The sequence below is a fragment of the Trachurus japonicus genome, chromosome 11, assembly GCF_045865225.1.
Source record: "Trachurus japonicus isolate A0001 chromosome 11, Traja_1.0".
Taxonomy (NCBI): Eukaryota; Metazoa; Chordata; class Actinopteri; order Carangiformes; family Carangidae; genus Trachurus; species Trachurus japonicus.
In genome coordinates this window covers 21,048,655-21,074,114 of record NC_140917.1, presented here as the reverse complement: position 1 = coordinate 21,074,114, position 25,460 = coordinate 21,048,655, and the positions used below count along the sequence as shown (strand labels likewise).

Sequence of the window (25,460 nt, the reverse complement as noted above, 5' to 3'; positions counted from 1 at the left end):
GGTCCATTTGGTCAGGCTGTCTATTGTTACACATGTGGAAGAAGTGTGTGTGTGTGTGTGTGTGGGGAGGGGGTCTAGATGTACCACGGCCTGATAAAAGCCACAGGGTGAGGGTACGGGTGCACGCTTATCATAATGGCTTCTTTGACATGTAGTCTTTTACTAGAGGTCGGAGGGTCATGGGAGAAAAGGGGAGAAAAGGCTGAAACTGAAAGCTCAAAATGTGTCTCACATTTCGAGAATCCCATAAGCCCACAGAACACAATCGCACACAGACATAAGACTTTCTTTTTTTTTTTTTTTAAAGAAGAAGACTGGAAACAAAAGCAGCCACAAGGCCTTTTGTGCATTTGGAATTGGCCTTTTATAGATTACTCAGATATAAAAGAATCAGTTCAACAATCAATGCATCAGTTCAGACGCCGGAACTGCTTATAGCTCAGGGTGATGTGTGATGTGGAAAGCACAGAATATAAAGTATTCAAAAAATGAATAATTATGTGCAATTTCCAACCGAAAAAAAAAAGAGCAAATGGACTTGTTGAAAAGACCCTGACCGTCCACTCTTCTAACAAAGAAACTCAAACAGTGGAAGCACTTGGACTCAAATGGTTAACAGAAGGTCAGTCCTTACATCTAACTGGTCGGGTGCACAAAGAGTAAGAGAAGAAAAAGAAGCATTGACTAGACTAACCTTCATATTTTGCTCCACAGAGACACATCACAGCCTTAAGGGGACAACAACGCATACAGTAATTGACAGGAAGAAAACCAACAAGGTGTTCCTTGTTAGGAACATGTGGGCTCACCTTTATTCAATCATCCTTCATGTATGTCATTTCCATTCAAATGAAAGAGCAGCGTTATATTTGTGATGCTAATCCCGTGGGTGTCTCTCTAAGTGCTGCATGTATGTGCAGCAGGTACAATGTGTCGCTCTGTATTCTGCACACACGCTCAATCAGGACGAGGGCTTTGTGGATTCTAATCTCACACTTTGTGATCTCCAGATATCCGGGAGGAGAGAGGTTTGTGCACTGGAATGTGAGGCAAGTGTTTGTCTGGATGTGACGAGAGCTTCAGCGGGAGATTTACATTTTTCTATTAGAGGAGAAAACACAGGGACGTGACTCTGCAGAATAAGATTAACAAAGCTTGGTCTCGGCTGTAGTTTGGAAGACTGGTGTGAAAAAAAAAAAAGGGGTTCGCTTTCTTTTGCTGATTTTGCAGCAGAATGTTTCAAGTACCATGAAGCAAAAGGGGTCATTGACTTTTACAGAGAACAGGAATCAAAGCTACATCAGGGAAATAATCAATCATATAGATGTAAAACCGTGGTAGAATTAATGTCAGTACAGTTTTATTGCATATCCCCACACGGAAAATAAAAGGACGGGAGGAAATTTATGTCAAATCCCAAAAATGGCCTGAAACTGTTTCATGCGTTGCAGTGTTTCTCCATAAGAGGCAGTTCACCGTCAATGTGTCGGCAAGAAAAAAAGATACAAAACTGGGACAGACTGTGTCCACACCATTTAGACACAAGTCTTGTACAGTAACAGTATTAATCCACGTCCGTATCCAGGTTAATCTCAGTGCTCAGGTTGAGGTAGAAGAAGGCGTAGACGCAGAGCACAAACAAGACGATTGCTGCGATGACGAGGAAGGCATCCTGAGAAGGGAAGAGAAAAACATTTTAAGTACAGGGTTCTTTTATGGAGCTATTTATATACTGTGAACCCTCGTCTGTCTTTACACTTAGGAACAGCTTGAGTTTGTTTGAAGCGTTCTGTAATTCTGGTATTTATTTATTAGTGTCATGTCTATATTTGCCAAGTCCCCATTGTCTTTCTTTTCATCTAGATTTGTTGCATTCCTAATAGACTTTTTTTATATCAAATATTTTATACAAGAAAATTTAAACTGTAACTTTTGTTTATATCCATGCCCTTAAAAGACAAATGTATCTATACCAATGTCAGTCATCACTCTTTTATTTCAGACTTGAAAGTGAAAAAACATTTTGGCATATAGAGACAAACATGTCAACGCTGTTTTCACACTGCTGCAGGTAAACATTAAAACGCTGTGTCAAACACCTCCCTGTCTCCTTGCAGTTTGTGATCTTAATGTTTTCTGTTCACACACACACTGAAGTGCCAAAACAACAAATGTGTCTTCATCTTCTCTTTTACTTTGTTAAAACTTTTGGTGTGTTGTTGCTGGATACAGTAAGTGATGACTTCAGGAAAGTGTTTGACTTCTCACTCAGTTCGGTGACTGCCCCATAAAACACAGTGACTTTGTTTTATATAGTAACTGTAATTCTTGGACTCTGACCAATTTTGAGTTGTTTTTTTTAGTACAATCCTCATTCATGTTTTGTACAGTTGTTTTACATAGAAATGTCTACATTTTACATATAAAAATAAGCAATCAGCCCTGTTGGTTTTGTTTTAACATGTTAACAAGCTGTTAATCATATGTCAGTTTCCTGTCTCAGACTGCTGTTTTTGAAGCAATTTCGCACTGAAGAGGTTTTCTCTCTCTCTTTTTTTTAAATTGTTGAAAGCTTTGTTTGCAGCAACAAGCTGAGGGCTGATGAAAGGCCAAAACAGGCCTAAACAGATGCATTTTAGAATGTACCTTTGTTTTTGTGTGGAAATGGCTTCAGGCTCTTTAAAAGTAAACCAGGTCCCCACAGTAGGTGTTCTCATTCTGATGGAGCCATTTGCACATTAATGACACAAACACTCTCTGCTGCTCTCAGAGACTCACTGTGGGAAATCGTGACTCAATAAAATGGTTCAGGTGACAATGAAGGCAAACATAATACTACAGAATTGATAATGGTAGAAATGCTGTATTGTATATATATATTGTAACAAATCAAAGTTTAGAGTAGTTCCTTAACCCTGGGGCTGGGGTACGCTGCACCAGACTAGGTTTGACCATAGATTGTAAAAAATATGGACGTAGCACCCGTGACGTCACCCATTGGTTTTGGGGAGTCGTTTCTGTGACTCAAATATGGCGGCCTGAACAGCGCCATGTTGGATTGGCCGGCCGAGAACCCGCCCACTGGCCTCCAAGCAGCTGTCCACGGAGCTGCTCGGACCTGTCACTCAACGTTTCCGCGCCCTAATTGGCCAGAATTTTAACCTAATAACAGTAAAACTACCGTAAAAAAAAATTCACCCCCCTCAGAGTGTGTGCGGGGGTAGAAACTATCGATTGAGAAAAAAAAACGTTCTGACACCAGGCTTTTAACATGTTTATTGAGGATGTAAAGTCGGCGATTTTAACATGGGAGTCTATGGAGAATGCGCCCTTCTGACACCAGCCCCCAGAGGAAGCCGGGGGGATTTCAGTTTTTTGAACGCGGAAGTGAGCTTCACTTCTCAGACCGACAAATGCCCCCTTGGGTTTGACCACCAGCTTTAAGATGTTTTTTTTTCTTTCCAGTTTAGAAAAAATGGATAGAATTTGTATTTGGGGTTTGTAAAATTTTGTTTCACTAAAGTGTCACATACACCCTGAAAATTCATGTTTGTTTTGTTCAGGGTTTTTCCAAGATGGAATATATATACAATACATACTATGGAATTAGGGCTGAAACGATTCCTCGAGTAATTCGAGTACCTTGATTACAAAAAATGGTCCGAGGATTTTTTTCTGCCTCGAGGAATCGTTAATTTAATTGTAGTTCAAGCGGCCGCACGGACTTTCAATGTGGCACAACGTGCGCCGTAACGTAACCTATGAACGTAACCGTGCGGCCCCCCCCCCCCCCCCCCCGCGCGGCCGTCCGCCGCGGATGACGGCGGAGATGGGGAGGAGGGGGGCGGCGGCGAGGCGATGGCCGCGACGACCGGGGGGGGGGGGGGGGGGTGGGTTGACGGTGGCGACGGTGGCGACAACACAGCAGAACAATCCTGCCTAGGAGCTATCCATGGTTAGGCTACTTAACCAAGTCTCTTGAAATATCAAACAAAGAAAAGGACTATGGACTGTGGAAGTTTGAATGGCCAAAATACTGAAGTTATCATGACGTGAACCATCTGTTGCGGTGAGACCGTTGATTCGGTAGAAACCTTAACGGGGGGGCGGACGTATAGGTGTTTGACTGAGGGAGAAAAAGGCGACAAAAAGACAGAAAATGTCTCTCTATAGGCACTCTAGTTGTAACACAGCCCTTGCATACCACAACAGCACGTCTTCCATGTTGCAGCATCTCCGCAGAAAACATTTTTGATATCTTGAAAGTAATTTAATTTAATTTATTTTTGATATCTTGAAAGTAATTTAATTTAATTTATTTTTATTTGTGTTTTATTTATTCTTATTTATGCTAGCAGCAGTCGCCTCTTTAGTAATGTTTCAAGACCAGAAAATACTTGCTTGTGAATTTAAGAAATAAAAACAGTTGATTCTACAAAAGGAAACCAATTGGTCATTCATTATTGAGTGAAATATGTTATTTTCTCTTGTGTATTCATAATTGCTCTTTAACCAAGCAAAAATACGTTTTATCCGATTACTCGATTAATCGATGTAATTTTCAGTAGAGTACTCGATTACTAAAATATTCGATAGCTGCAGCCCTATATGGAATAAAAGCTGGAGCCACATCCAAGAAAAAGACTTTTCACAAAGTACAGTATCATGCACCGATCAGTCACAATAACAGCAAGAAAGCAAGCTCTGACTGACCACAGTTATGATATATCTATTCTTCTATCAGCAACCACCAGGCTACACAGCTCGCCTGACATTTGTCAAGTGAAACGCAAACTTTCTTCGAAAAAATGCCCTATTTTTTTTTTTTTTTTTTTAGATTTTCTATTGGTTAATTGTCAAACAAATTCAGGCTTTCCAGAGGAGTGGCATTCAACTTGAAAATGGGAATTTGGAGCGCTCGTTCATTATGTGGCGCTCGCACGATTACAATCTTCATCAGCTGGAGTTTCATTAGGGCCACTCAGAGTATTGAACAATGCCAGTTATTCTTTATCAAGAGAACTCATTAGCAGCAAACTTTCTAATCAACACTGGAGAGCTTGGAGAGCTTTAAAAGAGAGTGCAGAGTACAGGCTGATTGGAGGGTATTAAAAAAATAATAATAATTTGATTTGAACATGGAAATTAGTTTTTAACAAGCAAACTGGGCCACGACAACACAGGTGACATGACATGTGAGTTCAAACCGTTTGATTTTAGTCAAACAGCAGTTTCAATTTCTACTAATACAGATATTTTTAATTTTATTTTTCAATTCATGGAGGGAAAAAAACTACCTGAGCCATGTAAACTAAGTCAGCCTGTAATGTCTCATTATGCTGTGTATTGAGTGACGGTCGAGGTGATACAAGGTTACACTGAGGGAGAATGACAAACAGAGAGGCAACAAACAAGACAAAACAGAAGGAGCTGGGACTGATGTTGAAAGCACAGACGCAAACAAAAACATATACATATGAATGATAATTTGAGAAAACATCAGCTGGGTTATAGCCGTACGCAGCAGGCATACGCTGAGACAACGGCAAATTCAACCCACTGGCCAGACTGCAGAGAGAAAAGACAGAATGAAAAACAAGAGCAAGTACGAGAGGGAAAACAAGAGCGAGATAAGGCTCGGCACAAACGAGGGGTTGGTGGGGGGCTAATAATAATTCCTCTCTGATGAAGGGGGTGGCGGCGGCGGCGGTGGCGGTGGAGGGGGTGACAATTAAAAGGCGTTGCAGCATCCACAGTTATCTGTATACATGTTGTAGTGCCTAGTCATCAGCAGCATTGGTCTTCATTAGCCTCAGCCCACGTTTATCTCCATCCCGACAGCCTCCAAACAGCTTAAAGTCCCCGCTTAATTGGAAAACTTTTAAATTTCATGCACTTCAGTTTCATATATTAACTGCCAGGCTCCCACCGCTTGATTTACTTTTCTATTTTGCCGAGGCCTCAGAGAAAAGAGAACTGTTACCAAATCACAGTGCCTTGATTGTTTTCTGCTTCTGCCTGTGTTCTCTGGCAGCTTTGAAAAAAACATGAAAAAAAAAAGAGAAAGCGTTTGTAATTCTTACAAAAAAAATTGCAAAGAAAATGTTGAGTCTCTGACGTAGGTAAGCATTTCAATCCATTTTTTTGTTACCCTGTCTGTCTGTTCCTCTGCCTCAGGTTTCAAAGAGAAAGAGAACAGCTGGTTATAGTGACTTGTCTATGAAAACAAGCTGGAGGGGTTTTGGTGAAAACACTTGAGTGGTAGAAAGCACCTGCACTTGATTGAGATCATTGTTTTCGAGAGTGGCCCACTGTGTTGACTCTTGTCTTGTCTCACAAACACGTTTATGGGCAGCACACACACACGTGCACACACACACATCCACATACACACACACCAACACACAGTCTCTCTACCCACATTCTGATGGAGACCCCTGGATGGGGCCCAAGCACATCATCATCTTCATCATGTGGCTCTCTTAGCACCGGCGGCAGCTGCAGCACACTCAGCATGCTGGGAGCTGGGTCTCTGTCACCTTGGCGACAAGCCACAGCTCAACAGACATCCCCTCATCTGGTCCTCCTTTTATTCTCCTCCTGGGTTTGTTTGTGTGCGTACGTGTATGTCAGTCTGTGTGCTCCTACGTGCTAAGCCTGAGAGTTTGTCTGTGTGTTTGTGGCTGTATGTGGGCGGCACATACACACGAGCTACCAACAACTGCTCGCCTCCCAGCAGTTGTTGGTAGCTTGTTGGCCTCCCTGAAGTATTCTTAAGCCCCCCCAAAATAATTTAGTGTTTTTTTATTATGTGACATATACTGTATTCTCCTTTTAAGAACCCCAGCTGTCACAGAATCTGTCTCTTGTTATTTGCGATTTGTGTTCCATTTAATTCCATCGTTTAATTCGTTTGTTAAGGACAACTAAAGTGTGTGTCCACCCCCCTCCCAGTTGTGTGTTGGTAGCGCCCATGTAGCTGCGGATTCGTTTGAAGCAGCGCTCCGAGCGTCCAACGACGAGTTGTAGGGAGCTCTGATGTCAACAGAGGGAGATTCCACCTTTAGCTAAAAAGCAGGATAGCAGGCAACAGACAGTAAGCTACTAGATCTCTAAATAGCAGTGTGGTTGTCAAAATAACCACGATAATTTTTTAATTAATGTGAAATATTTATTGCGTTAAAAAATTGCTCAGGTTCTACTTTTGCACAGTTACTCATTAGACATTACTTTACTAATTCTTTGGTTCACTGGGCTATTATCCCATGATTCAATATTCTAAATTTACTCTAAATAATGTGTTTTTTTTCCTAGGCGGAGATGAAAAATTTACATTTTCTACCGTACTCTAGATTTATTTACTCAAACACCTGTCTTCATTCTAACACGTCTATGATCTCACAGGTCTTAGCTTTCTTTTCTTTTTTTAAACAGACTGATTAAAAATACAAATCTAATGGTTCCCTAAAAATTTTACATAGTACTGTATCTTTGTTAGACTTGTCCAAAAAAGTTTGTGAAAAAGTTTGCTAAGCCCCCCCTGTCCTTAAAACCTAGTGACGCCCCTGACTGCTGGTGCATTTGGGCCATGGACGGTTTTTCATGGGTACAAGTCCCAGTAGTAAAATAACCAGCCATCAGGTTACATTTCAAGACTGGTTAAATTAACGCTGTTGTAATGTTTTTCAGAACTGATTTTTCAGGATTGGTGGAGCATTGTAGTGTGCGAGTGTGTGTGAATGGGCGTCTGTGTCTCTATATTGTATCATGTTTTTTGTTCACTTTCTATTATGAACCTGTACTATTGATGACTGAACTCTTGTTTTATATTTTTGTTGTTAATAAGGACCCCCTCCAAAAAGAGGGGCTATCCTTGAACATAAAGTCACATTTTACCCTTTCTTCCCTTTACATCCACTGATAAGTGAAACGAACTGGCTTATTACATAACTAAAGCTCTTACAGCTCTGTCTTTCCTGCAGGCTTGTAAACAGGAACAGGAGAAGCCTCATCACCACTATCACCACTCACCAAGTCTTTTCATACATCTTATTGTCAATTAAATAGCATAAAAAGGCAATAAAACTACCAATCGCCATGTGCTATCTGTCAAACTAAAAAGTTTAAACAAGCCTCATAAACCTATCGGCCAGCACAGATAACAGATCCACACGTCGGCTCCAGTTCAGGAGGCTGACGCAGATGCTACAGTTTGGACTTAGGTTTTCAACACAGCATCCCTCTCAGTTTATCATGAAACATTTTATTAGTGATAACTATGGATGGTGCTGAGTAATTGCAGCTCTTATCAATTAGAGGTGTTCCTTCAGGATAAAACTTCATGACACAGGAAATATTAATGGTATAAGCAAACTGCTGTGCTGAATAGAAGAAATTCAGTAGGAAAGTGTAAACTAAAACAAAATCCTGTTCTATATGGTCTGCACACAACATACATTCAGAAATGACAGTTGGTATAGCCTCCATCCTCTGCCAAGTCCATATTTCCCCAAACTTTCTAGGCTCAGCGACTAAAAAAGACTGAGGGAAAACAGTGCAGAACTGAACAGAAGGCTCGAGTGCCAATTAGGCTTGTTTCCTGTGCTGCGAGCTCGTGTATTGGAGCTACTTCGAAGGTGCTTCTTCTTCTCTAGGCAACCTGAGGAGAGGCTGCAGCAAGACTTCCTGCCAGCGTCTTAATCTCTGCTGACCTGAGGGTGACCTCATGCCTCTCTTCATATGGGAGTTGCAGATCCGCGTTCAGGCGACAAACGCTATGTTCGTAAACACAACACAACATGACTCGACGTCTCTAGGAAAACATGCAACAGCACAACAGGTGGTCGGTCTCCTCTGCTTCTCAGGTCAGTATTTTGCGCACCCCAAACAACTGATCGCTGTTGAGTGAACAGAAGTTCTCCCTTTGTCGCTCTCTCTTTCCTCGTCCCTCCATCTTTTTCTCTGCCAACTTATCCAGACTGCCCTGCTACTAGGAAGAGCCCCGAGACAGGCTGCCCCGGTCGATGCCAGATTCTCTGTGCCCGCATGTCTGCTGGCCCTTCTGAGATGCCAGCTGCATCTGAGAGCAGCATTTACACAGAAGAGAAGAGAAGAGAAGAGAAGAGAAGAGAAGAGAAGAGAAGAGAAGAGAAGAGAAGAGAAGAGAAGAGAAGAGAAGAGAAGAGAAGAGAAGAGAAGAGAAGAGAAGAGAAGATTTATGCAAAGAGCAACATGCCTATATAAACCATAACCAAATCATTGCCAGCAACCAAAGGATTCAGTAAGGAAAGGGGGGGGGGGCGTGTTTCTCCTGTCATCGCCAAGCTGTGTAAAAATCACAACTTTATATAACGCTAAAAGGACTCGATGGGAAAGCAAGCGTGACCAAATATCCATTACATCTGGGCTGAATTTCAATCGAACTGAAGGCCAAGAGGTCTAAGTCAGTTTAATATCCTCGTCCCAGAGGTATTTTTAATCCGACCCCTGAAAATTCTCCTCGTCTTGGGCATGAAAAACCTGAATTATTCATGAGCAATATCAATATTTCAAGATATGGACTAATCTAATTGGATTAAAGACGTGCTTAATGAGGCCGTGCGTGTCTAAGAGATGCATATTTTAAAACCTGACCGTTTCACCCAGTGTTTAATCCTCACTATGATTTGTTCATCTATGTGTACTACATGCCAACTGAAGCTTAATGAGGAAGTGAAGCCTTTTGGCTTTTGATGTACTGTAAACAGAACCAATTTCCAAAGCCATGAAGAAAAACAAACATGCAAAAAAACAACAGCAGACATGTCTGAGATATGTTTTCTTACAACTGACTTTCACCTTAAAGAAAAAAAGAAAAAGAATGAGAAAAGCCCCACACAGGACTTGATTCCATCAAATGGTGTTTGCAATTTTAAAGAGGATTTAAAAACCTAAGACTGTAGATTCACAAACAATTTCACTGGCAAGAGGAAAAACCTTGAAATAGTAAAATTGTTTGTTGGCAGGCCAAATGAATGAGGTAAAGCATAAACAGCGGTGGCACGTTTGCCAGAGTGATAAACGTGGAGTCATCCGTCTCTGCCTGCACAACAGCCCCTAATCGCTGCAGTGTGACAAAGCAGCGGCAAGAGACGCACTTTTCAAGCCTGGCAACACCTTCGCCTCCCTTTTACTTACACATTACCCAACTTTATCTTATCACTTTTTTTTATACCTTTTCTCCTTTACACTCTGTCTCTTTCAAATATTTTCACTAAAAAGCGTGTATAAGCAGTGATGCAGAATTGTTGAATGGACACAATGCTTGATTTCAAGTGCATAACAGCAAAAGACTAACAATACAAAAGACATGGTCAAGTATAATGCCTGTGCCATGCACTTTAACTCTCTGTCCTTTCCACATGTAGCATAATATTTCAATATTTATCAATGTTCAAGTCTGTGCAAGTTCCTTTGTCAATAAGGATATATTGAATTCAGGTGGAGTCATTGTTGTTATCCAGGATTTAAAAGTTGGCATTTAATTCTTTTGAGCCATATGGTCTATGTAATAACATGAGATGATGACTGGGATTGAGATGTGAAAAAATCTTTCATAAAATTGCCAACATTTTTGGTTGAACCTGGAGCTTCATCTGGGTCTGTTTTGTCATTCACATACAGTTGTTTAAATATTTTATTGAGAATGTTCTTCATATTTCTTCTTAATTTAGATTCTTCTGAAATATTAAAATAATATAACTTAGCGTCACTACTTCAGTGTAAAAACTTAACAAAATCTTGTGTCCTACGTACATGCACATCACTCCTCAGCTCCCCCTCCTTTTCTCTTTTTCTTTTCTGCGTTTGTCTTTCCTTGTCTCATTCCAATGGAGATTTTTGACTCTTAAACCTGCCAGGAATTCATTATGTGTTAAAAAGCCGTATTTTATGTCATTGCGGATGTGATTGAGTACATTGTAAATTTTATTCTATAGGGATCCTTCCTTTCCTCACCGATAGTTTTCAGCTCCTTTACAGATCTTAAACAGATAGGCAGGGGGCCACGTCACATCATTTCAGACGGATTTATACCGTTACCTTCCCAAAGGACCTACAGTAAGTTGTAAAGGAGTTAAGGGTCTTGGATATCAAATGTGATCTGGTGAGGCAGGCTCTCCAACCGACAGGCAGACAGACAGACAAATGGAAAGAAGATGGTTGGCAGAAAGACAGTCAGGCAGATGGGCCAGACCAGACAGGCAGAAATAGAAGAAGACATACAGATAACAGACCTCGGTAATGTGAAACAGAAAGTAAGTCCAGGAAAGTCTCACCCTGAATCCAGAGGAATTCTTCTTTGCTTCAGCTTTCAGCCGTGTGGCCTTCAAGACCGACTTTGTCTTTTTGTAGTCCTGTTTGCCTGAAAGAGAGAAGAAAATCAAATCACTGTAGAACTAGCTGGTGTCATTTTGAATACTATGTTTTGTTGTATTGAGTTCTGCTGTAATTTCAAAGACAAGCTCCATTAGCAGTCTCTCCATTTTAATATTTACTCCAAATGACAAGAAGAAAAATGCAACTCATGACAGGACAGGTTTGAGAGAGGATTGATATGTTTTAACTGAGGCAGCAATGACAAGGTCTGAGCCTTCTCACCGTTTTCCTTCTACTGTAACTTGTAAAAACTGTATACAAATTAATAAAAGCAAGAATAAAAGATGGTGAAATGTAATTCTGAACTTTCAGAAGTTCAACAATGTTCTGCACATGTAAGTACAGAGCGTTTGTCTGGTCTGAGCTGCACACGGTTCAACCTGTGCTTCTCTGACTTCCCGTGGGCTCAAGTCTTAAGGGTGAGTCTTTGGGGCAAACCAGCCACCTGGTTGTGTGTGTGTGTTTGTGTGTGTGTGTTTCACACGAGGCAGAGCCGACTGTCTGGGTCTAATTAGAAATAACACACTGCAGGAAAAGGAACTTTGCTAACAATAGGGTGGAAGGGCAACAGCTTGCTAAACAGTGTGGCGGTGTGTGTGTGTGTGACTCATATTGTGGACATATTACCAAGTCCTTAAAGATGGTATTTTTAGGACTTCAGTGTGAGGGAATAGAACAGGATTAGATTAGGGCGAGAGCTGAGATCCTGGCTGGGGAATCTATGGATCGTCTTCATCCTCATAAGGATAGAATAATATGTGTTTGACGGAGTGGGACCAAGCCCTTGGGCCAGCTTCAAGGTTTTTTTTTCAGTTAGTGATGCGACATGCTGAGTTTTTACCCCAAGCCAATTGAACTTCATTTACATTGGAAGAGGAAACAAGTGGAAGAGGGAGGAGGAGGAGAAAAAAAAGCATCCACATCCCTCTGAAAAGGTTGTGGGGGAGAAAAGACTGAAAATGAGCCAGAAAGACAGGAGGGCTACGGAGTTGTGTGTATGTTGTGATTCTGAAAACAAACAGAGCTTCATACTACTACACTGTCTCTTTTTCAACCATCTCACTCCTTTTGCTTCTCTTTTTTCTGAGATCTTCCACTCAATTCCTCTCTCTCTCTCTCTTTCTCTCTCTCTCTCTCTCTCTCTCTCTCTCTCTCTCCATCCCTCCTGGTCACGGACTTCTCCTCCACCTCCCTCCGACTCAGTGGAGGGCTAATAGAAATGGGGAGCATGTTGCCAGGAGCAGACAGTGCGCTAGTGGGAATTCATTAGGAGGGCCACTGGATGTCTCCTCCACTTGTCAGAAAGTGGAGAGGGGGAAATTTGATTGGAGGGCACCTCAGGTTGTTCTCCATTCACAGAAACAGAGGGAAAACTTTCAGACTGCAAAAATGGCTGGTTGTGGCTGTGGCAAGGCTGCAAGAAGCCACATAAAAAACACTGCAGGACCAAATAGAAGAAAGCACAGGGTGAGATAACATCTTGAAAGGTGTGTAAAAAAAAAAAAGTGTAAAAATGAATAGAGAATAGGTAATTATCTTGTCTTGCAGGTAACATGCAGAGAATTGTTGAAACTCTATTGGCCTCATGTGGCCGCCATAAATACAGATTTTTAAAAGTTTACCAAGAAAAAAAAGCTGTGCACAGACTTGAAGCCAGCAAGTCGACTATTTGCTTTTTTCCGTTTTAATAGTAGTTCACTTTGTTTGGCAATCTGTTATCTCTCATGGTACCTTTTCTGCTGCACAAAAAGAAAAAAAGTGCTCAGGGAAACTCAAAAGACAAAACAATATTAGAATTTAAGCAAGCTGGGGTTTAAATTTCAAAGGCAGATTTTTCTTTCTTTCTTTTTTTTAAAGCGGTTTTGCAGTTTCACCTGAGCTGTGGGGATAAACTTGTTCCACGTCTACATGGAGAAATTATGTTTATGTGAAACAAATCGTCACAACCCAATACACCCATAACCATCTGGTAAGAATCAATACTTAACTGGAGCAAAATCAGAATAATTACACCAAGTAGGAGTATGAATCATTGATACTGAGGAGAAATGCCAAAGAATTACGTCTGACTGTGTAAGGTGTTGTAGTGCTGTTGTATTACAGCTCTGCTCCTATTAAAACCTCATGTTGCTTTTCTCCTGTGGTTTGTTTGCTTGGGTCTGAAGCCTGCACGCCCACACACACGCACGCACACACACACACACACACACACACACACAGTCCTGATGATATTGAACTGGGATTATGAGCACTCCTATTTGTCACAGCCGTTCCCCCCGCTGCACCGGTGCTGTAGACACTTTCTGTCACCAATTATCTACCTGCGCTGGGCTACACGCCGTCCCTCCCATCCCTCCCTGCTTCTGCCTGCCACGCTGAAAAGGCATCACTGTCCTCCTGTACAGCAACCACAATGCCGTGTCTCAGAGGAACATTAGCCCTTGTGAGGCGGCCTGGAGTGCCCGCTGAGAGGCTCCGCTGAGAGTGCCTTTCATTGAGGTCGTCAGTGATTTCGTGTCAAGGGGACAAGAGAAAAGTAAAAGTGGCCCTCATCTCCCACGCCATTACTGCAGATTCTCTTCAACGCGTTTCGGGTTTTTTCATCATTGCATCACTGCGTTTTTATCCTGAGCTATTGTTCTGTTTAGCATGAGGAGACAGGTAGGAGTTATTAGCTAAAATTAGCCACATGTGATTGAAGGAGAAGGGGAAAGGTATGTGATTTGTGTGTCACACAATCTGGCCATTAAAATGACACCAGAAGAGCAGTGGTAAATACCTATGCTGCATGTACTACTGTTTGAATATACTCCATGTTCACACTCAGTTTACACAGTGCATTAAACCATAAAGGCAAATCTGCCAGAATATGCCAAGAGAGGAGCAGGGTGACAACACAACAACATATAGGGCTGCACAATTAAACACAACGTAATCCAAATTGCAATTTGGCCAAGTGCAATATCCAAATTGCAGGAGCTGCAACTATTTTCTGATAATATGCATTTTTGTTCAATGTTCATTGTTAGAGCTGCCCAGGCCAATAATTAATACTTGAGACATAAAGGGACAAGACCCCCGAAAAATCACACCATCAATTTTATATTCTTTGAGTAAGAATTAGAAGCAAAAACGATAATTCCAAAAGAAATCACAAATCTCAAAATTTACCCACATTATTTGTCTTTTAAAGGGATAGTTCAACATTCGCCCATTGCCATAGTCCCTATAGTCATAGCAGTAGGTTCGTTACCTTTATTTGTTGGTGCAAGATATTTTTAGAACAGCGGAGCAGAGCCGCGAGCTGCTCAGAGCTACGCTACAGAGGCTAATGGGATTTCTTGGTTTCCCTCATCAAACTCATCAAATACACAATCCATCAACTCCAAAACGCTCTCGTGGACAAGTTGTGACCTGCACATTCACCATGCTTTTGCATGAATTTACATTACGTTATTACTGTATCTCATAGCGTGGTGAATGTGCAGGTCACAACTTGTCCATGAGAGTTGTTGAATTGTGTATTTGATGAGTTTGATGAGGGAAACCAAGAAATCCCATGAGCCTCCGTAGCGTAGCTCTGAGCAACTCCGCCGTTCTAAAAATAGCTCACACCGACAATTAAAGGTAACAAACCTACTTCTATGACTATAGGGATTATGGCAATGGGCCAATTTGCCAAAATGTGAACTATCCCTTTAACTAACAATTTATTCAGTGGTTTCTTCTTGCAGGATTAGATCAGAGATTGCCAACAAGAAGGTAATTTATAGATGCCTCTGTGGATTACTTATCGTATGATGTACAAAAAAGATCGCACACTTACAGTAGATTGGTTATCCATCCATCCATTGACTATACAATTTATCTGTACTGGGTTGAGTCATTTAAAAAAATGTACAGCAGGGTTCATATGAAATGTATCTGGGTTGTTAAGGTCATGGCAGAGGTGGAAAATCCTGCTTTAAGAAGTTATATAAAAAAGGGATTTAAGTATTTGTTTACACAGTGTTAATATTCTGATGAGTGTGACAGGCAGCTAATCTGTGACGGTTTCATGCCACTGGTGAACCATCACTTGCATCAGAACCAGCATATCCAGCCTATAACAATGTGTCTGTTAAAACTGAATCATGACTTGCTTTCAAACATTTCACATTTCAGTCATGCATCATTTAGTAAAGGAGATCTATTTGACATATTTTTGTTATGATTAAAATAAATTAAGAATACTGTATAAAAAAACAGTAGCATTCTGTCTCTAAAAAGCTGCTGTCGTCTTGTTTACTTGTGTCAAATAACTGTGGAAAATCAACTACTGCCACAATAATCAAGGACTTTTGTTATATCGACCAAACATGGGCCATAAATTAAAACACTGGACTGCTTCAGGAAACTCGTTGTTTGTTGTTCATCAATTGAAGATCAGTGGATCACATGGGAGACTGACCTCTGCATGCCGAGCTCTATAGGCTGGTTTGAAAAAATAAAAACAGGCCTTCAGGGGGATCTGGCATTTTTATTATCTCCACTTGTCCATTCAATAGCTTCTTTTCAATTTGTGCCATGTTTTCAAATATGACAAAAACCTGGTGCTTCTCTATTGGATGCAGACATGTGACCTCAGGTCAGGTTAGTTTTAAACAAACAGGCCATTCATTATGTGGAGTATCACATGAACAAATTACAGTAATAACATTTATTATGCTACCATACGCTACTGTACACAACTGTCATGACAACAACAAAACAAGAGTGTCTTGAGAAACAGGCTTCATATCTGAGGAATTCAGTGTACGTGTTGGTGTCCATGGGGAGTGGGACTAACAGTTCTGCATTAAGCACAACATGGAGAGTGATGGGGTGGTTTGGGCAGACAGGCCACCATCCTGTAGTCTCTGAGAATCCTGGGACAATGACAACACACTGACAGCATGTCTGACAGTTCGTGGTGCTATGATTTTCCTCTGTGTCTGTCTAGCATGGCGGCCAAATAGCCAATGACCACATGGTGCAGATCGCTGGCATCTGCCACAATGCATGGCAGTGGAACTGGAGGGCTGATGCCAGACACTTGGGAGATATTTATGCCTATTCCTTTGCATCATGTCACAGGAGGGAAGGGGGCTCAAATCTCAGGTGGAGCTCAGACATGCATGAAAATATGATTACAACTTGACCACAGTCAGCTTTCTGCCAACTAAATGAAGACTATCTGTTATATAAGGAAAAGAGAAGAAAGGCACTCCTTTAAGCCCTATAGCATCTAAATTTATCACACTTGATTGCCAGGTAGACGATTTCCTATACATCTTCTTCAAGATGTGAACGATGCCCTCTAAGCCAATATTTTTCCAATCTGCTGTGCTGTACTTGAAAATGTAGGTGTATCCGTGCAGTCAATTTTCTCTGGCTTGTTCAGTGGGCAGCAGCAGAGTGACCACTTGCACTTCCATGTAAGAACACTAAAGCTTTGCCTCTCCTGAGGGCAGCTTGGAGTAGTCAATTATAACAGGCTTAATAATGGTATTTTAAAAGAGTGTCAGCAGTGGCCCCTTGATGGCCATCTGACATGACAAAAGCACTCCAACAGAGATGATGGTACAGCTCAACAACCAGCCTGGACTACTGCTGATGCACCATGAATAAGTCACCCTATTACGATTTTAAATTACCATGTGTTGCCCATTCCAGCTCTCAGAAGACCCAGCCCCATGCTATCTTTGAAGACTTCATTTTCCTCTCCAATGCCCCCCCCCACACGCACTGTTTTCCACCTTTGCTGTTAAACAGTGGTTCACTGAAATTGCCTGATGGCCATTCTTTTCAAAAAGGAAGGGAAAATGGAAGAAATTGAGGGTTTGGAGGGAGGCGGTGGAGGAGAGTGGACCAAAGTGTCCCTGACACCTCTGTTACATATTTTTGAATTGATGAGATGTGCTGAGAAAGAAAAACACTAAATGGGAAGGAAAAAGGAAAAAACAAGATTTCTGCGCCCCAGGTAAGGGATGTGACAGTGGGAGATGAGCTTGTTATGTTATGTCTGTCTCTCATTTGTTGAACCTGCCGCGTTTTACACAATGGCAGGCGGTTAAGGGATATCTGCAGGCTAAATAATCCAATTCTTCTGTCCCAATATGAAAACATACGCAACCATGGTGCTGCTTTATGAGGCCCAGCTCCTATAGTCTCACAGAGTAAACAAAACAAGGAAATATCTCAAAAGGCTATGTTGTACATGAGAGAAAGATAAATATAGTGATCTCTCTCAGTTTGACAATGACATTTTTTTTTAAACATTGGCAGATGGGATTAGAAAAGATGGATAGGATACAAAGAGCACAATGTAAAAGTGATAAAAATGTGCAAAATCTGTGCTCAAAAGACCATCTCATGAACCTTTTAATACTTATCCCCTCACTATGAGTTTGAAACCCCAGGAAAATCTGAGGCTTTGTATCAAACGACAAAGAGCCATCTTCTGAGAGGAAGGGGGCCGGTCCACTGTAAACATCGATTAGCTACTGTAGCTAACTGGCTGGCCGAACAAACTGTGGACTACATGTCCGGTGGGCAGTGGACATTAATCCAAGAACCTGTATGTTCTGAAGAAGTCTGGATTGTGTGAAAAGCATTAGTCGTGAAGACCATGACTATCTCAGTGCTGTCTGCTTCAGAAAAGGGCTCACTGAAGCACGGAGCTGATGGTCTTCCTGAGGGCAATAGGCAAACTCCAACAGGAAAATAGAGATTCTGGCAACTCCTTGTGATCATGAAAGAGCTGCTGTTTTGAATGATTTACCAGTCATGAAACAACTTTTTTTTTTTTTTTAGCATTTTAACAAGCAAGTCAAGAACAGCATTTAAAGACTTTATCCAAGCATCTTTTATTCCCACTTCTCTGGTTAAGAAAACAAGTTGAGGGCTTCTAACACCCTCAAAGAGGTATATTTGTATGCAGGGATAACACATCTAAGGTCAGCAGGGTTTCAGGATCCTCCTGATTAATGTTTACCTTGGATGACTGATCAAATAAAGCTCTTTTTAACATTGGATGGCAAATTGGATATGATAAAATAAGAGAATCTGTCATGTCCTCACCACTTCCGGGTGAGGATTTAAATGGACATTGGTAAATATTAAGCCAACTTGGAGGTTCTCTTTCAAATTGCATCCTTAAACACAGTTATGTAAAGGATAATGTATAGTTTGGAGGTTGTTATGGAGAAATAAACCCCGACAGGTTGTATGGAACCCCGACGCGAAGCGGAGGGGTTCCATACAACCTGTCGGGGTTTATTTCTCCATAACAACCGACCAACTATACATTATCCCGCTTAGAACAGGGCCTACAACTAAATCATTCAATAATGTAACACAAAATAATGATAAAAAGAGATTTTATTCATGTAAAATTAGACCGTTGCTCGGGACGCCGCTCTGACCAGCGCAGCACAGAAAAGAGAAAGTATGCAGGATATTTACCTTGTGTTTCATTTTTACCGTCATTAAATAGCTTCGGACTAATAGTGATGTTAGATAAACGACTTGTAACCTGTTACAGGGAGAGTGGAGGCTCCTAAGTTATTTCCACATCGTGGCTGAAAAGTAAACTTGCATCAGAACCTCTGACCGTGTCACAGCTCCTCTCCTCTCTGTAGCTCCGCGACACAAACGCACCCCATAATCTCTTGTTTATGACAGATAGGACTACACAAAATACACGTAACGTGTATGGTAATCCATCGATCCACTGTTTGATTATCAAAGGCTTCAAATGCACGAACGGGAGGAGGCTCAGCAAAACAGCGGCCGTGACCGGACATGCAGAGTCGGCCGTTGCTATGGAGTCCCTAGCAACGGTCCGCTCAGCGGTGGTCTATCGAGAAATAAACACCGCAGAATATTGGTGATTGACCAATCAGAATCGAGTATTCAAGAGAGCCGTGTTCTAAGTGCACTGAATGCCTCTGTGACTCCTCTTCTTCTTGCATCGTGGTAGCATGGATGAGCTACTAATGAGATTAATTTGTCTTGTCTTCCAGATTTAAAAACCTTCAGGCCTGTCTCACTGAATGACATGAAAAACCCCAGTCATTACCAAATGGGAGGCTTGAACTGAAACGTGAAATGTCAGAGGACTACCTCTAAAAACCTTCTTCTCAGACTTCCAACAATCAGAGGAATCACCATGGATACACTCATCTGTCATAAAAATCCAAGGTGTTACTTTTACAGCTTCCATCACCTGGATGGTGTCACTCGTGTCGGCTCATCCTCCAGAGCTGTGATTGTTATCATCTCAACTGAAGGAACGTGTTTCTCCTGGTTCCTGGTAAGGTTACTCGTTGATGAAGACCAATACCAGAGATTTTGTGATAGCCTCGTCTCATTTTGTTTAAAAATCTTCTTCCTTTGATCTGTAATCAGGCACCTTTTGTATCTAAGAAGACTACTTTGCAGCATTTCAAGTGCACAATATACCACTCCTGGGATTTAAAGTAAAAACTTTAAGCCTGTGTGTTTGCGTCACTCATAGCTGCTCACAATTATCCTGCTTTGCCACTGGCGACTTTTTGGTTTTGCTCCACAAGAGGAAAACAAAAACAAAAAGACATGATATGAGCTGTGATCTTCAAGCAACCACAGCTGGCATGCTGAAGGGGACCGAACTTTTGATTGATACCAACCATATTGCCTTAGTTAGGCCTTTGTGATGTAAGGGGAAAGATGGGGAAACAAAGTACCGCAGGATTAGAGCAGTATTTAACTTTGACAAAACAGCTTCTGACATGATATGAAAGGGGCAGTTTTTTAAGCACGAAAACTTGCTGTCCGTCTGTAACGTGACCTCAGAGGCTGCTTGTTCATCTCTACATGTAATTACTTCCACAGCATGTACTGTATACTAGTTCTAATCCAAAGGATCTGCATTGAAGTTTCTTAATCCACTACAAACTGGAGAAGGGTCACGGTGCTAAGAAATTATGTTATTTCTTACATAGCCAATGTCACTAAAGGTCTTCAATAAAGTTGAGCTATTAGGCACTTTGGGAAATACACTTAAGAGTTTTACTGCAACACAGTACCATGTATAATTTATTATGCTTGACATTAGCTTGTTTCTATGAACACTGAGTTGATTACTGTGTTGTGGTTGAGACGGCTCACATCAAGCAGTGAGTAATGATTTTTGTTGAAATGCAGTTACACAATCAGTCGAAGACCAATCTCAACTGTCAAAAAGCATCATGAATTAATGAACAGACCTTATTGTTTTAATTGCCAGTTAATGTATTGATTATCTTTTTGATTAAACTGTCAGTCAAAGAGCATACTACATGCAATATTAAAGGCAGACGCCCGGAGAGCCCAGAGAACTTCTTTAAAGTGACGAAACAATGAGGCAATCTGAGCACTTCTTTACATCTGTTTAAAACCAATGTCAAAAACATCTATACGATGCTTCTTGATTGGATTGCAGCGGACTAATTTACCATTGATCAATAAATTGATTAACAGGAGACTCACCAATCTGCTTTCGGTACTGATCAACTGGTAATCCGGTGGCATTGGCATCCTTCTTCCCCATTTTCCCTCCTCAGCCTGATAAGACGAAAAGGAAAAACAACCTTCAGAGTGAGAGAATTTCACAGCTGGGCCTCAGTGGTTACACCTGATCATTTAGTTTAATCAAATACGGATATAGCTCCATTCCTGTTACTGTAGGCTGAGATAACTTGTGAAATCGGTAGCAAGGATTCAAGTTAATACACAATCATATATAGAGAGGAGTAGTCGGTTTTGATCAGGCAGATGGTTTATCTTACACATACATCTGCTAGACATAATTAAATTCATTCTCACCACCTTCGATGTGTGTTATGTTCACAGTATGTGCACTTCCTATCCATCTCATTTAGTCTAACGCCATTTCCCTTCACACCACGAGTTCTCTCTTTGATTACCCTGACAGCTCACAGGGACGTAAAGAGAAAGAGTTGAGAATAATATAAATAGCATGCTCAGGTTTCACATGTAACTAACCAAGTGTGTGACCATGCTTGTGTAACAGAATAAAATTCCAGGTGGCACAGCAGGGCTGCCGCGAGTGCACGTTAATGTCAAAGCATGTGCATGTATAGATGTATAGACACTCAATAGAAATAAACAAGTCTGTATAATACTTTTTTTCTCTGTGTGTTTCTTGCATCCATCCAACATCCTTGTTTCTCAGTGAGCACTCTGCTCTAAATTCCAGACAGGCTCCCTCACAACACACTGCATCAATCAATAGTCTAGCCTTTTGTTTAAAATAGTGGAAAAAGCGAGTGTGAGTCGAGGGGCAGGCCCAAGCTTACTGATGATACCGAAATCTCTAACATGTTCCCTTGGCTAAAAGACATGAGAATTATTAAAAGGAAACATTCACGCCGTCGCCTGCTCATATGCTTAAGCAAATAATGCTGCACATCTATCACGCCGTGTTAATCTAATGATAATTGATGATAAGTTGGAAAAAAAAGTTAACATGTGACAGAAAGAAAAATGTGCAAGCAGGTGCGCACAGGGGAGAACTGAGAGGTGAATACGAAAGGAAAAAAAAAAAAAAACCTATGTGCATCCAAGAAGAACAAGAGCGGTGGAGAGTCTAGAGGTGCAGCCGGGGAATAGAGGGAAGAGACTGAATTAGCATGTTCAAGAAGCGTGGCTGGCTGCCTGTGCTGACTGATACCTTCTCATGGGAGACTGCTGCTGCTGCCCTGGGAGACCTGGATTTTACCTTACACTAAAAACACTGTTTTCACCTACATTTCAAACACTGTTAGTGCCAGCAGAAAAGGGAGGATATATGCACGGCTATTGTTCTCCAGCAGCTGGAAACCACAGTCAGCAAATTAAAGGAAGCGAGAGGAGGACAAAAGGAAGAGAGGAAATTGTCCAAAATGTAATGTTTACAGTTGGACACAGTATGTTGTATTGTGCAGCATCGTCACAGTCAGTGTTATCATAAACCAGCAAAAACAACACGTTTCAAACCTTTGCCATCACCCGTAGTGATTCCCCTCGGAAACTTCTACCCATCATGTGTTATGGTATGTTTTGAATTTGCAGCTGTGAGCTATAAAAAGCGAGGCAATATGCTGACTATTAGAGAAAAAAAATCTAAGCACACTGTAGTCACAATCACAGTGTTGGTGCTCATGAAATAATTTACCATCTATTTTTGTAGTTAACAAATATAAAGGACAATAGGATTAACGCATTTTAGTCAGTGTAAACCGTAATCTCACTTAATTGGAAATCTAATCTAGGCCTAGCAAGTGTGACATTTTTTAACAATGACTTTAATGATTAAAATTATTATATGCAGGTGCACTGCGCTGCATAAATTAATCCAAGGAGTTAAATGTCAGATAATAATAATATTTGCTGCATGGGTATGGTTACGCAACAAAATTTAGAAAGTTAGCATCAAATTTCCACAAGACTGCATAGAAGGAATAGAAACCAATACGCAAATCAGTTTCCCTTAAGACTTGACGCCAGAGGGCATGTGGACAGAACAGAAAACAGGAACTACACTGGATGAAAATTAATTTTAGGTCCACCAAACTAAGAGAAATACAGTCTGATGCAACAGTTCTGCATTAAAATCCACCTTCATGAGAGCTTTAATGTTCAGTTATTGATGAAAATGTGTCAGAGAAGTGATTACTACTTGGAGTTGGTTTTAGAGGTTGAGGTTTTTTTGTGCCCCAGCTTCTCCAATGTGCACAACTTCTGCTTTGCTCTGTTTCATTGAGGATTGGACTATCATCAGAAAAACACAGAGCAAAGCAATGTTACACTGGACTCAGGAAGTCAGTTACTGTATCTGTGCCCTCTCACTCTGTTGCAGAGGTGGACAACATTATATCAAGTACAGTTTAATTGTCTATCTATCCTAATTGCAATGAAATGAATGTGCTGATGCTCACTTCTTTTAAATTCATCTAATACCTTCTTAAAACAGTGTCAACAGAAAACTTATTAGCCTACAGGGTGCCTGTATTAGGACAGGCTTTGTCTCAGGACAGATAGCTATATCAGGATGCATTAGGCTTTTACTTTTCTCTCTGCAAACCGGAAGAATGTTTTCAAGACTGACATATTATTGAATTAGCAGAAGTGCTTTATTAGCCTCCGAGCAAACTCCCATTCAACACAACACAGCGAAAAACATTTCAATGCAGATGTAATTGACCTGAAGCAGCCTTCTTCAGTCATTGTATGGGTGAAGATACTTACACTGTCGTTGTTTATTTGTAAAGTACGTCGATCAAGTAGAAACGTCTCTGCATCACGAGGCGCCTGGCTCTTGTACGTGGACACGCAGGACGAAAGAAGAAACGGCTTTTTATTGCACTTTGATCTAATTTTCGCCGGAATGCCAACACACCACTTCTTTCCTGATAGTTCCTGGTTTCTTCGTCAACGTCGACGACGGACGGCCGTTTCGTCCAATCAGACACGGGGTATGTGTCCGGTGGACCAATAGGACGAAGACGGGGGCGGGACGATCAGATAAAAACACCGGAGGAGCTGCACATGAGCCGCTGATAGTGGGGATACTCCCATCCTCTCAACACAAAACCTGCTGCAGGTTGTAGGATGTAGGACAGTATGAATACAGTCAGGACAGTAAGCAGGAAAATGTATGGAAAACATACGACATGGTGTGAAAACAATAAAGTATAACAATAGGCTATAAAAGATAGATAGATAGATAGATAGATAGATAGATAGATAGATAGATAGATAGATAGATAGATAGATAGATAGATAGATAGATAGATAGATAGATAGATAGATAGATAGATAGATAGATAGATCATATTATATATAAATAGTGTATAAAATTATATTGTATACAAACAGGTAAATGATTGGCATATGTCTTCCCGTATCGTCATCACAAAGCCCTTGTGTACACCTGAACGATATTATGCAAGTGTGTCGGCAGTCTTGTATCTTCCTGAAGTTGAAGCATGTTATTATTTCAAATGACAAAGACATGTGTATTATTAATTTAAAAGTCATATTAGTGTGACACCTTTGCCTTAAGTCATCCTTCCCTTGTCAGAGTGCAACGAATGGCTTGGTTATCCTTGCTGAAAACAGTAGCATTACGCTGTGACAATTAAAGAAAGCAACAGCCAACCTCATCAAAGCCGAGGCAATCTCACTCCAGGATGTTCATTCCTCTTTCAGTCTTTTTACATTATTTCTTTGTTTACTGTGTAGAATTTTATTTCTCCCTTAATTGCATCCAGCCTCATTGCTGCCTGGGGCTTTGTGCAGATTATGGGTAGACTTGCCACCGCTTGTAACTTATTGAAGTTTAAAATGATTTCCTGCTCTCCCATGGCCATGCCATTTACATGCAGCACAGCAGTAACTAATAGATGTAATCTGCCTATAATGTACTGGCATTATGCTTTACTTTACATGAAACTACCATTGACAGCGATTGCTTTTATCCTGCCCCTTCATGAAAAAAACAAGTATTTGAGTGACATGTCAAAGATGTTATTTCTTATCCACTGAAACATTGCCCTGCATGGAAAAAAGAAATTGTTCCGCACATCCACACAAAGGGTTTGCATAAGTGTTACACAGAAATTATGTTAAAACGGCCAACTTTACAACAGAAATAGACGTCTTCACAAAAAATGCTTTGGTCTCTATGGCTACATCCCCTATTTATAACGACTCTACGAGCAGATTAAAGGTTTAAGATTTTCCATACTTGAGAGCATATGGCCTCTTTGAGTGACAGTTGGGTGCCATCACTATTTGTCTACTACTACCACACAGATGTTAGAAACATCATTGCTTATTGGGCACTTAATTGAGTAACAGAACAGGTCTTTCTGTTTTTGTTTTTTTGTTTTTTCTTGAGGTGAGAGGAATTCATGTTTTATTTATTTAGTACTAATAAGCAGATGTCAGTGTCACTTACAAGTTGTGGCTCTTAGGTTACCATGTTAACTTGCCATTAG

General features: G+C 41.0%; 1 protein-coding gene across 2 annotated transcripts; it reads right to left on the bottom strand.

The window, feature by feature from the left end:
• Nucleotides 1–310: 310 nt before the first annotated feature.
• triqk (triple QxxK/R motif containing) lies at nt 311–25,460 on the bottom strand. Of its 2 annotated transcripts, none has more exons than XM_085791669.1 (4): nt 25,442–25,460; nt 20,947–21,021; nt 11,316–11,401; nt 311–1,672 (listed from the first exon to the last, which is right to left on the bottom strand). In XM_085791669.1, exons 2-4 carry the CDS (start codon nt 21,005–21,007, stop codon nt 1,565–1,567), a joined length of 255 nt encoding a protein of 84 aa, XP_085647795.1. In that variant the 5' UTR covers nt 21,008–21,021; nt 25,442–25,460; the 3' UTR covers nt 311–1,564. The 2 variants fall into 2 exon arrangements, with proteins under 2 accessions (XP_085647795.1, XP_085647794.1); XM_085791668.1 differs by lacking the exon at nt 25,442–25,460 and adding an exon at nt 23,707–23,900.